The 14,018-nt window shown below is 40.3% G+C and overlaps 1 protein-coding gene across 1 annotated transcript in view; it reads right to left on the bottom strand.

Annotated features, from left to right (window-relative positions):
* LRP1B (LDL receptor related protein 1B) overlaps positions 1 to 14,018 on the bottom strand; it is a 1,639,960-nt gene that overhangs the window by 1,187,061 nt on the left and 438,881 nt on the right. The window contains 1 exon segment of the mRNA XM_030210865.1: positions 13,078 to 13,335. Within this exon segment, the coding sequence (XP_030066725.1) occupies positions 13,078 to 13,335 (258 nt within the window).

The following is a 14,018-nucleotide window of genomic DNA, read 5'->3' as shown; positions in this document are numbered from 1 at the left end:
CCTGGAAGGCGGTGAGGGGCGGGCAGAAGGGCCAATCCGCTGAGTGCACACCGCTGGGGGGTGTCGGTGCCTCGCTGGTTCCTTGCTCTCTCTGCCCCGGAACAGGAAGAGAGAGCAAGGAACCAGCGATGTTCCGACACCCCCCAGCGGCGTGCACCCGGGGCGGACCGCCCCACCGCCCCCCCTCCTACGCTACTGGATGTATAAATACCTGCAAGGCATAAATGCACAGGAGATGAGTCTCCTTCTATTGAAAGGAAGGTCTGGAAGGAGGGGGCATAGAATGAAGGTGAAAGGGGATAGTAACCTGAGTAAATACTTCTTAATGGAAAGGGTGGTGAATTCGTGGAACAGCCTCCCAGTGGAGGTGGTTGAGATTGTATCTGAATTTAAGAATGCTTTAACAAGTATATAGGATCTCTAAGGTGCCGATGCACAAAAGTCCCTGTAAAAAAAACATGTACATTTAGATCATCAGTAAAAGTTACCAACTTTGAAATAGCGAGTGCTACTCAAAGGAAATCCTATGCAAATGAGCTTGTAGGGAAAGCGCCTAGTGCATGCATAGAACAGTCACTTGCTAACCTAGGGATTCTATATAGCGTGCTTAAAGATCCGTGCCAAAATCCAGGCACATTCTACAGCTAGGCATGCAACTTAATTGGCTTAACAAGCCAATCTGCATTTTTAACAGCACTTAACAAGCAATAATGAGTATTAATTGGCAATAATTACAATTTATGCACACAACTCGCTAAGTGCATTCTGTAATGAACTGGGCCTAAATTCTAAAGTATGCAGTTCAAAATGAATGCATGCAGTTCAAAAGGGGTGTGGTTATGGATGGGGAAATGGGTGTTTTGTGGGTGTTCCAAAATGTATGCTTGTAGTTATAGAATATGGGCGTAAATCTATACACCAGGATTTACGTTGGTGTAAATGGGTGCACGTAAATTTAGGAGCTATGATATCAACTAAGTGTATTCTATATACAGTGCCTAAATCTTATAGAATTCTATATACAGTGCCTAAATCTTATAGAATACACTTAGTCAAAAATGTACATAAGTACATAAGTATTGCAACACTGGGACAGACCAAAGGTCAATCAAGCCCAGCAACCTGTTTCCAACAGTGTCCAATCCAGGTCACAAATACCTGACAAGATCCCAAAAACGCTTAATACATTTTATGCTGCTTATCCCAGAAATAGCAGTGGATTTTCCCTAAGTCAATTTAATAATGGTCTATGGACTTTTCCTTTAGGAAGCCGTCCATACCTTTTTTAAACCCTGCTGAGCCAACCGCTATCACCACATTCTCTGGCAACGAATTTAATTACACGTTGAGTGAAGAAAGATTTTTTCTCATTCATATTAAATTTACAACTTTGTAGCTTCATCACATGCCCCCTAGTCCTACTATTTTTGGAATGAGTAAACAAACAATTTACGTCTACCCATTCCACTCCACTCGTTATTTTATAGACCTCTATCATATCTCTCCTCAGCCGTCTTTTCTCCAAGCTGAAGAGCCCTAGATGCTTCAACCTTTCCTCATCTGGAAGTCATCCCATCCCCTTTATCATTTTCATCGCCCTTCTTTGTACCTGTGTTCCATGCATATTTTTAGGCATCATATATAGAATCTGGCCCTAAGTGTCGATGCTATGCACATACCCAGAACTGCGTGTGCTCTGGACATGCCTCCACAGCATTCCACAGCTACACATAGCTTTCATACATGTACAGTATCTTTTTATTGGGTTCCATGACAACTTTCACGCCCCAGGGGGTTTATTGTTTAGATGTGCATGTATAAATGCCATGTGTACCTTTTTTTCTTACTGTGGGTGCCGTAGACATGCCTCCACAACATGATTTTTCTTCCAAGACAGCTTTTTCACATTGCTGTTGCAGGCGGGACACACACACACGTGCAAATACTATTAAAAATGACTGCAGACTGCTCTGCCGAGAAGCCACCATTATGCTACGACAGCTCCAGAGCTTCCGCAAAATGTTGCTCATGAAAGGTAGGCGTTCCCCTCTGTGCATCACTCAGAAACAGCAATGCATCACTCGGAGTGCTCATTTTTAATATTAATCAGCTCTTTGTAATACATTTGCATAGAATTCTCTTTGGCTGCTACCACAAAAGGTAAAAAACACGTAGAACCCTTTTGTGCATTATTCGCTGAATATCGTACATACTTAAATGGCTAGAACCAGTCTAAATTGGACGTTGCTAACATGATAAGCTTTGTGTTTTGGGTCCTAAGGGAGTTAAAGTGAGTGTAGAGGGCATGGATGGACAGACTGGATAGGCCATATGATCTTTATCTGCCTTCATTTTTCTGTTTGTATATAACATGCAGTATTCTTCAGTAAAAGACTCCCATAGTCTTTATATACAATCAAGTTCTATGTTTCTATTTCTATTTCACTTATTTTCTGCTTGTCAAACCAGTTCTTGCTTTGACTATATATCATACTACTTTATTGAGCCAGGATGATAGAATGAAAAAAAAGCCTTGACTCTTGTCTGGTTATATGCCAAGATACACAAATAGTGAATTATTCTGAAATATGTATACCATCATTGCCCTGATATAATCAATAAAATAATTAGCTAAGCAGTTAAGATATGTATTCTAAACAGGCTAAATGCCCATGTGCGTCTTTATTATTTCACACACACTGACAGGTATTGAAATAGGCCTCAATCAGTTTATTAGTGTGGTGTGTCTGGAATGACAGAAATTGTTTGAGATTATGTATGCAATGAATATTTATCTTTAAATGAGAAACTGTTATGATGAATTCATGGTTCATAATACCAAAAAAGCAACTGTTCCGTGACGTGCAGATAAAGTGCAAGGCTCAAATGCAAAGACAGGAGTGTTCAACCCACTCCATCTGCAACAACCCACCTGTGTGTCTTTCCTTTAATTACTTTGACACACTAATTCATTTTATTTTCAATATGACTGACAGAATTGCACATCTTTAGTCCTCCTTTTCCAGGAACTAAAAATCAAATTAAAACACTTCAATTGAACTGACGTTTGTAATGAATGATGGATGTTGACCCACTTTTTCATATTAGATTCCACAATCAGAAAAAAAAAGAAAAAATATATGTATATTGTTTGAATATTTCTTCATTAAGGAAATTCATTTATTTGTGTTTTGTTCATAAGCATAATTTCTTTTAAATTTCTACAATTTTTATTGATGACCATGAAAACAATCAATCGGATGTATGTTACAAGAACAATAAACATAGCCATATAAGAATATGCATAGCTGATAATAGGAACAGAAGGGATCCTGTCATTAATTTTTTTACATGAAGTATTTAATCCCCCCCACCTTTGAACCCTCTCTCAACCCACCCTACCTCCAATTATAAAACTAGCATAGCAGATAAATAGTAAAAACAAACAAACAAAAAACAATACACACCAAACTTCCAAAACAATACAATCTTACAAACAGATTACTCATACAGAACCAACACACATAGACCACAGGGTCTGGACTCTTATACCCCCCACCCCCACCCCCCACACCTCCAAAGGAAATGCAGGATATTCACAATACAAGAACCACCCTTATCTATCCTTGAGAGAGAAAGAAAAAAAAAGGGAGAGACTTCACCCTATAGCACCTGAAAGAGCACCACTGAACCTACCAATAGGCAGGAAAAAATTGGCATACAAATGCAATAAACAAAATATGTCTGCGGGCCCGAGAAGCCAAAGAATGTACATATGTTCCCCAAACAGAATAAAACTGACGTTGAGATTTAAGAGTTAGCTGTGTGGTTCTAAGCTCCATCAAAAGCAGCTCATGAAGTCTATTCCTCCAATGCCAATAATACGGGGCTTCAGACTTAGTCCAATTCTGCAAAATACATTTCTTCCCCTCTATGCAAGCCTTCATTACTCACCTTACCTGAGGTTTAGCACTGGCACCTAAGGAGGAGACCCAGTCCAATAGGATACCTCCCAGAAGAAATGAAAAAGTGTGGTGTAAAACTTAATCTATATAACGTACCAAAGCCTGCCAAAAGGACTTAACAGACTTGCATTCCCAAAAAGCATTAGGAAGCTCCCCAAATTTAAGTCAAAGAAAAGTGTCAACACAGCCCATGATATGTAAGTGAGATTTCAAAACATAAGCCTGAGGGATCACCCTATATTGACATTCCCTGAATTCCGCACTATATACTCACAATGCAATATGATGGACACAATGCAGGAGATCCTGGGAAAATCAGGAAATGTAAATCATCCGACCAACCAATGGCTAGGTCCCCAAGATCACGCAGAAGACATGTAATGAGCAACCGTTTGTGTAACAAAGAAATAGAAAAAGGGTCTCCCAATAGCACATCAAAAAAATTCCTGAAATCTAGAAGCCATATCAATACTAGTGTGTGAAGAATCCAAAGAAGTAATATAATGGATAAGTTGCCAAAATGCATAATGAGTTGCAATTGCAGCCCAAGAAGGAGAGCACCCCCACCCTCCCTAACTAACCCCCAAGCCCTCCAGAGCCCTCTGTAACTCCCAACCCATTCCCCCCAGATACCCAACTGAGTTTGCCATGCAAACCTGTCGTGTCTTAGTACCCCTCCGCTCCCTAGTTGCAGAACCCTCCACAAAGGAGAAGTAAACAATAAAAAATTCAAGATCTTCCATTACAACCATGTTCCCTGAGCCCTTCACATCCGACCACCCAATCCTCCCATCCAGTTTCATGCCCCCCCCCCCCCCCCCAGAGAAAGAAGAGAAAAAGCAAAAAAGAACAAACCAAAAGAAAAGTTCTATGCCACAAGGAACAGTGGAACAATGAAGTAGAACTAAACAAGCAGTCAGCCATATTAAAGAGGAGTCAGCAGTTCAAACTATTGAATGGTGTTTTGTCTGCTCAGCCAAAGACAGTGGAGTCCTGGTGAAAACAGATCAAACCTAAGTCTGCAGGAACCACACAGCATGTCCCCAGCACGCTACAACAATAAACCCCCAATGTTGAGAGGCATCTGCAATGTCACACACACCGAAATGTCTCAAAAAGGGGGTAATTGCCAATTCCAAACAGTGCCAAAATACCGACAAGGAACGTTTCAATAACCCAGAAAGATGACCCTGATGATTCAAGAGACAGTTCAAGGTCCATGATGGGAGACCATAGAGCCAAAATTTAAAGATGTAAGAAAATCTTTTGCCAGACCTGCATCCTCAAAAACTTATTACCATCTTCATGTTGCACACACAGTTTGGATGGATATGATAAGGAAAACCTGATTTTCTTTGCATAAAGGGTTGCATAAATAGGCACAGAGGCTTTCCAAGCCATGGCAACAGATGCAGAATAGTCCTGGAAACACAATATGGTCTCCTTCATAGGTTAAATATTGACCAGAGTGTAGAACCCTCATAATAGCCTGCTTATGGCCATAATTCAGGATCCACAATACTACAGCTCAAGATCTATTATTAGACTGCCATAAAGAACCCACCCAGTGGACACGCTTCAACCGCAAAGGCCCTAGATTTGGCCCAACCGTACTGATTGTGGGATCCAGCGTTTCAGGAAGCTTACCAGTCTTTCAAGGTCTCTGGCAATCCAATGAGACGCAGATTATTCTGGCAGACGTGGTTCTCCAAATCGGCGACTTTGGCTTACAGCTCCTCCAACCTTTTCTGCATCTCCTCCATCTGGCCCACTGCTGCCACCATGCTGTCCTACACATCACTCACACGCTGTTGCAGGTGATCCAAATCTAAATGAAAACCATCCAAACTCTCATGGGCAGATTCTGCCCGATCATAAAGAGCTTGCTGCTTTTTATTAAGGGTTGCTTTCACTACCGCCATTACCTCCACCATAATTTCAGCTGTCCATGCGAAACTGACTGAGGGACTGAATGGGGCCTGCATGTCCTCCATCTTTCCTTCAGGCACCCTACTCCAAACTGTCCCATTGTTAAGATTTAGCTGCCATTCTGGAGACTCAGGCAGTAAGATATTGTAGCTGTAATAAAGAGGTTAACAGGAAGGAGTGCAGGAGCTCCGCAATTCAGAGTCTGCTCACCAACATGGTACCACATGGTTCCCCAGCATAACTTCTTTTAATGCACATCAAGAAGGGGTGTAACAACAGGGCATAACGTTTTGTTCACCCTTTCATATGGTCCATCAAGTGGATGTTAGAACATGTTTTTGTTTTGTTTTGGATTGCTTGTTCCATTTTGGGGATGCAAGTTTTTGAGTTATGATGTCAATTTCAGAGATTTCTCATATTTCAGCTGTGAATCTAATCCTATTTTGGAGGTGCAAGGTATTGATGTTGAGATGTGAGTTTCATAGATTTGTCATGTTCCAGTTGTTGTTGGGCATGGTGTTTATGATAGATTTAATTCTAGTTTCAATTTAATCCCCTTCTTCTTTTACTCCTGCTATTCTATCTTATCTATCTATATGTTCCATCTATATGTATGCTCTATATTGTCTATTAAAATGCTTTGTATGATTTGTATATTTTTACTGCTTTAATTGTCTATTGCTTATATTTGACTTATTCTTCCTGTACACTACCTTGAGAGAATTGTTTCTAAAAGGCAGTAAATAAATGATAATAAATACATATATTAATATGGTCCAAGAATTTTCATTTCGCTATTCAATAACTCAACAGTCAAAAAAGGAGCAACACAGGGCCAATCTTAAATTTGCTCTCTTTAAAGTGTGGATAGTGCAAAATAAAGTGCCATTAAGGATTTGATTAATTCAGACATCCTTGATATATTAACATAGAAACAGAGAAAATTATGGCAGATAAATATCCTATCTGCCCGTCCATACCATCTACTATCTCTTCCTCTCCATTAGAGATTCAAATAGATTTTCCCCTCTGTTTACAAAGCAAGGCTAGCAGCTGCCGCACGGCAATACCGACACAGCCTTTTCAAAGTGAAGGGGCTATGTCGGCATTACCGCACCGACAGCCACTAGTTTGGCCTTGTAAACAGGGGTGTTTATTAGTAAGCCTACAAATCCTCTTCTGTCTCAAACCTACAAATTATCTTCTATCTCAAGCTATTCCAGTTATTTAATAGGACATACTTGGCTCCTGGATTGTGACGTTATCATTTTCAGAAAACCACGTCAGATATGTTCTCTTAAATATATAATTATGCCTCACTCAAGATCAAGATCATGAGGTGGTGGGGTGTTAATTGGTCAGAATTTTAAGTTAATTCAGATAGAAAGCATTGTTATAATTTCTAAATCAATTCGATTATATAATGGACGTTGTGGCTTTGTGTAGTTTATATATGGCCCTATTGGACTAGATTCAGTAAATGGTGCCTAAAATGTAGGTGCCTAAAATGCGCTATTCTATAAACCACATCTACAGTAAGATATGGTTTATAGAATAGCTCAAAGGCTGGTGGAACACAGATACATTTAGGCATGGTCATTTATGCTAAGGAAATCCTGGTGTAAATACCTGCATCTAAATGCACATGTGTTTCCCTCAAATTCTATATTGACGCCCCTGACATATCTACACTCCTCCCATGGCTGCGTCCCATTTTCAGCTACTGCACTGGAATTTATGCCTAAAAAGAAGTGTGTGTAAATTCCAATTATTGCCAATCAGTGATGATAATTGGTGTTATCAACCAATTATCATCACTATTTGGCTTGTTACTCAATTGAATAGCACATGTAAATTGGACATGCACACCATTTAATGTGCTGTACTCGCTGCATCTTATTAGAATCTGGGGGATTATGTCCACATTGTTGTTCCCCTTTTTAAAGTTATCTTTAGATCTAAATGTGTCAAATCTTCCAGTTATGGGTGATTTTAATAGGCAGGTAATGATATGCAGCCTCATTTCAGATAAAATGTAGAAACTGGAATGGAAATGTCCAGGTAAGGATATGTACAGTTCCAATAATATTTGAGAACTGGATCTGCCAACATACAGCCTGTTCTATGTTCAGTTTTGGAGGCCATATCTTGCGAAGGACATAAAAACCTTGAAGATGTTCAGAGAAAGAGGACAAAAATGGTATGGGGTTTGTTCCAAAAGACGTATGAGAAGAGACTAGAAGACCTAAATATGTATACCCTAGAGGAAATGAGGGATAAGGGAGATATGATATTTATATTTAAATACTTGAAAGGTATTAATGTAGATGCAAATCTTTTTCCAGAGAAGGGGAAAATGAAAAGCTAAAGGATATGAATTGAGGTTGCGGGATGGTAGACTTAGGAGTAATGTCAGGAAATTATTTTTCACAGAAAGGATGGTTGATGTCTGGAATACCTTCCCAAAGGAGGTGGTGTAGACAAAAACCATGACAGAATTCAAAAAGGTATAGGTGAACACAGAGAATCCCTGATTAGAAAATGGATGGTATAAAAAATAAAACTTAAATGATTGGATATGCACTGATCTGACAAGTAGTGCTTTTAGAAGGGGGAAGGGAAATAGGACTTGATATACAGCCATTCTGTGGTTTTTGCAATTACATTCAATGTGGTTTACATAGTATATACAGGTACTTATTTGTATCTGAGGCAATGGAGAATTAAGTGATTTGCCCAGAATCACAAGGAGCTGCACTGGGACTCAAACCCAGTTCCCTAGGATCAAAGTCTGCTGCACTAACCACTAGGCTACTTCGACTGTGAAGAATTAAGGTCAGTACCTGGCAGACGTCTATGGTCTGTGTCCTGTATATGGCAAGACTGTTTAGGATGGGCTGGAGAGGGTTTTGATGGCAACTCCAGTAGTTGGAACATGAGGACAGTGCCAGACAGACTTCTATGGTCTCTGTTCCATCATATACTATGTTACTAAAACCCATGGGTTGTTTAGGAACATGATAAAGTGGACACTCCAGGTAACAGGTCATTAGGAGAGAGACTGGAGGATCTGGAAGTAGGGTATATAAGGGAAACCCTGTGGGAAGGATTTTGTCTCTGGTTCTGCCTCTTGATAAAATAACCAGCTCTGGGTGTGCGAGTTAGGTGTTACTGATAGTTTCCCTGGTAGATGATCCATTGCAAGGGAAGGAGAAGTCCTGTAGCATTGTAACCAGTGGACTGATTACCTGGACAATAAGCTGTTATATTGCATCAGACATTAGAGAAGCAAGAAAAACTCAGCGGATTGGGGAATCCAGCCGTAACCGGGGCTTGAGTGGAATTGCAGTCTAACTCTGGCTGATAGCGAGACTGTCGGGGTGGTGGCCCGAAAGGAGTATGCAGTTACTGGAAGTTTAGCCCGGATAGTATTGAAGTACATCGGGAGTGTGAAATCCACTCTGGGTTTTAACTGAGCTGTAGGACAGGCATGACGGTTAAGCACTTGTATTAACCCAAAAAATGTATTATTGCTTATGATCACCTGGGAAGCAATATGTTTGATAATTGACTGTATGAAGACCAATGCAGTGAAACCATTAGTTAAGAGGTTAATATATGTTCCAGTTCTTTTAATCCTCTGAGTGTCGTGTTGTTCCTCAGAGGATGAGCTGACGGGACCAGGGTGAGTAAGTGACAAAACATGCAATGCCTCTCGAGCCCCTTCTAACCCAGCACAGCAGGACCGGGTTACATCACTATGTTAAAAAACATTTTTATTAGTAGTGCTATTCTTTATGTTTCTGCTTTATATGCTCCACTTGTTTTCTTCCCAATAAATAAATAAACAAATAGACAGATAAAATAATGTAAGTGCAGAAACTGTTGATCCTTTTTTATTCATAGTCTATGCCAAACTTACATTCCGACGGGAAGCTGTTTGAAAAATGTCTTTCAAAATAAGCTTGCAGATCCAGAGATATGAGGTTACTACTTGCAGCATTGAAAGCTTCTCCCACAATATGTGAAATGATGAAACTTTTTATAAATACTGTGTGTACACTTCATTGAGCCTGCAAATTGGTGGGAAAATGTAGGATACAAATGCTATAAATAAATAAATAAATAAATAAATACATGATGCTAATTTTTATTAAATGTGAGCTGAGCTCTGACCGGAAGTTCCTGTCACCAAAACGAACCTGCAACAACGCCAGGAAAATTGTATGATTCTACAATATCTGATGAAGGAACATGGACACTAGACTCCTGATGTAGGCCTTCTGGCCGAAACACAACGTTGTGTCGAGTCATTTTATTGTTTAATAAACTTTGATTCATTTTCACTATTGCTGTGGTCCAGTCTTTGGGAATCCTGGTTTTTATTCCCACTTCCCTTTGCTCAACATACTACATGGCCAGAGAATCTATGATATTATTTGGGAGACATTACTCCATGCAAGAGTTGTGTAAAAATAATATTCAGCCAGTGCAGTGAGGTTTTTTTTGTATGTTGACAATGCAGCTTCTGCATTGAAAAAAAACAACACCACCACATATATTAAGTGCCCGTATACGGGTGCAACCCTATTTTGGATAGAATATAGAAATCAAAATTGAAACATCCAGTTTGGGACTTGCACAATTCTGATCTGCTGACAGACCTTTTCTAAAATACATGTACTGGCTACATGCAGTGGGAGCGACCATTTTATATATGCCAAAGTCTAAAACATCAAACATGTATATCTTTGACCGGTTTAAACTTAGCCGGACAACACTGAATATCAGCTTGCCCGGTAAAATTTAAACCAGCCAAAAAACACCCAGATATTCAGTGCTGGTCATCGGAAATGACCTGGTATTGAATATTTAGGCTCAGTTCTAACCGTGAAAGGCAGCCTGGCTACCTCCCCCACAAGGCCGGCCCGAGCCAAGATGCCATGTGAGGTGGAGCTAGGATGCCATCCCTGGCCGCGATGCTGCCCCCCCCAGGCCAAGATGCTGCCCCCTTTCCTACCAACAGCTTGTTCGCGGTGCTGCCCTACCACTGGCACCCGCATCTTCCCTTTACTTCAGCTTCCCGAGCCTCTGATGAAACAGGAAATTACTTCAGAGAGGCAACTGCAATAAAGGGAAGAGGTGGGTGCTGGCAGCAAGGCAGCATTTGGGAATTGCTGCCACTACCGGGTAGCACCACGAACGGGAGATGCCAAGCCAGCGTATGAGAATCGCTGCCACTACCGGGTAGCACCACGAACGGGAGATGCCAAGCCAGCGTATGGGAATCGCTGCCACTGACAGGTAACATTGCGAAGGGGAGATGCCATTCCTGAAGAGTGCCACCTGAGGCCCCTGCCTCAGGTGGCCTAATGGTTGGGCGGCCCCTGATTCCTCAGTCTGAATATCGGGCCCACTGTCTTTTTATCCTAAAATTAGTTTTAGTTATTCTCCTTCAAAAAGCTGATCTAGATAAATAGCTGTTTAGGGAAATGACTTAAATTACAGTCTTAGGAGTGCTTTTAACAAACGGCAGCAAAAAGGTGGCCCACGGCACTAAGGCCACCTTTTACTGCTGTGGGTACAAGGTACTTTTCATTAAAGGGCCAGTAGTGTTTGTCTCCTACTAATAATGCTTTGCATTCCTAACTGAAACCTACCAGCTTCCTGAAGTAAACCAGAAATTTTGTTTTCACATGTATGACAACTAAGTGCCATGAGTAGTACTAAGTGACACCTCTTCTGTTTTATGTTGATCAGGAACCATGCTGTTCAACATATCTACTCTAAATAATAACAGTTCCATTTCTTTGCTTCCTTCTAGTTTTGCCTGTATGATACCTGTCAAATACACTTATCACTGCGTGATATTCCGTACTCATCTCATTTCTGAGCCTCAGTGTATGTCAGAGAGGCAAACAGCAATGAAGCAGTAAATATTATGCTATATCCAAAAGCTCCAATGTTTAATGCATAAGAAAAATAACAGATGTCCATATATCAACATAAAAAAAAGAAAGAAAAAATTGTTTCCTTTTTCATCAGCAGAAACGGGTTACCGCTAGAGATAGGCGATCATTTGTATATATTGGGATGCACAATTTCAGGATATCCCTAATATATAAGTATATAATTACATAAGTGTTGCCATACTGGGACAGACCAAAGGCCCATCAAGCCCAGTATACTGTTTCCAACAGTGGCCAATCCAGGTCACAAGTACCTGGCAAGATCCCAAAACAGTACATTTTATGCTACTTATCCAAGAAATAAGCAGTGGATTTTCCCCAAGTCCATTTTAATAATGGTTTCTGGACTTTTCTTTAGGAAGCCAGCCAAACTTTGTAAAAACCCTGCTAAGCTAACTGCTTTTACCATATTCTCTGGCAACAAATTCCAGAGTTTAATTACACATTGAGTGAATAAATATTTTCTCTGATTCATTATAAATTTACTACTTTGTAACTTCATTGTGTGCCCCCTAGTCCTAGCATTTTTGGAAAGAGTAAACAAGCTATTCACGTCTACCCATTCCACTCCACTCAGTATTTTATATGCCTCTATCATATCTCCCCTCAGTCATTTTTTTCTCCAAGCTGAAGGGCCCAAGTTGTTTCAGCCTTTCCTCATAGGGAAGTCATCCTATCCCCTTCATCATTTTCATCATCCTTTTCTGTACCTTTTCTAATTCCACTATATCTTTTTTGAGATGTGGCGACCAGAATTGCAGACAGTATTCAAAGTGCGGTCGCACCATGGAGCTATGCAAAGGCATTATAACAGCCTCATTTTTATTTTTTATTCCTTTCCTAATAATACCTAACATTCTATTTGCTTTCTTTGCTGCCGCAGCACACTAAGCAAAGGGTTTCAAAGTATTTTCAACGATGACTCCTAGATCTTTTCCTGGTCGGTGACTCCTAACATGGAACCTTCCATCATGTAGCTATAGTTTGGGTTCCCTATTTCACATGTGCATGTGATAGGTAGGTATGTATATCATCTCAATTATATGTAAATATATCTTATGCATACCATATTCAGTAAGGCTATCTTGAGAATCTGATCTGTTTGCCGCTATCAAGGACTGAACTTATGCACCTCTGAAATATATGAATATTTCAACATTTTTTTATATGAATACATTATCCAGAATTATACCATAACAATTGTGAATACTTACTGTGAAGATATTGGGTAACCTTAATTTCCCAGATATCTGTAAAGTTCCATGTTTCTGTTAACCTGGAACACTTCAGCTGACTTGAAGATTCCTTGGATTCAATCCAACAAACTGTGTTCTCTTCATAAATAAAATCCAGTGTATGAATTTCGTTTGCATTCACCAAGCTCATTGTAGCTGTTATAATCCTATTGAGATTCAATACTTCAATTGTTTCAGAATTAGCAATCAGAAGCACTGGAGGTTTATTGGCAGGTTCTAAAATTAAAACAAAAAAACAATATAGCAATAAGTTTAGTTGCAAAACCAAAAGTAGAATATACATCCTACTGAATGGATTTCTGTAACAAATTCTATGATTTGCACATGTTTTTGTTACGACAAGACTACAATGCAGAATTCTTGTAGTCATAGTGCCCCTGTAGAAAACTTAAGTCTGTGAGTTTAAAAAGATATTTAAGATCAGAAAATAAAGCCAAAGTTTAGGCCCCACCAGCCAAAAACTCCCAACAACTGGCCCTCCTGTATACCTTGTAAATAGCAGATCTTCGCCTGCAGTGACTGATATATACTGGTTTCACCAGCCCTACATCCTTCCCTCTGATGTATTTCCGCCTATGTGGAAACAGGAAGTTGCATCAGAGGGAAGGCTATGGGGCCAGCATGAGTAGTGTGTATTAGTTGCTGCTCGCTGCCGGTGAAAATCTGCTATTTACTACTTATCATTTCTAAAGCACTACTAGACGTACGCAGCGCTGTACATCTAGTAGGTATTCGGGGGAGGGGGATGTTTGAGAGACCACATGGCATGCAGGCGATAGAGAAAGAAACCAAATCACTTGTGGGACAAGGCAAAGTTCTTCTGCCCACCCATCTTGGGCCCAGGACCACCCAAAATTGGGTATCTGGCTATGCACCTGAGGCACAGGCAGCTCCTTGTG

This window comes from Microcaecilia unicolor, chromosome 7 (assembly GCF_901765095.1).
Source record: "Microcaecilia unicolor chromosome 7, aMicUni1.1, whole genome shotgun sequence".
NCBI lineage: Eukaryota > Metazoa > Chordata > Amphibia > Gymnophiona > Siphonopidae > Microcaecilia > Microcaecilia unicolor.
Note: the sequence above shows the minus strand (reverse complement) of the source record. Positions and strands in the feature narration are given on the sequence as shown.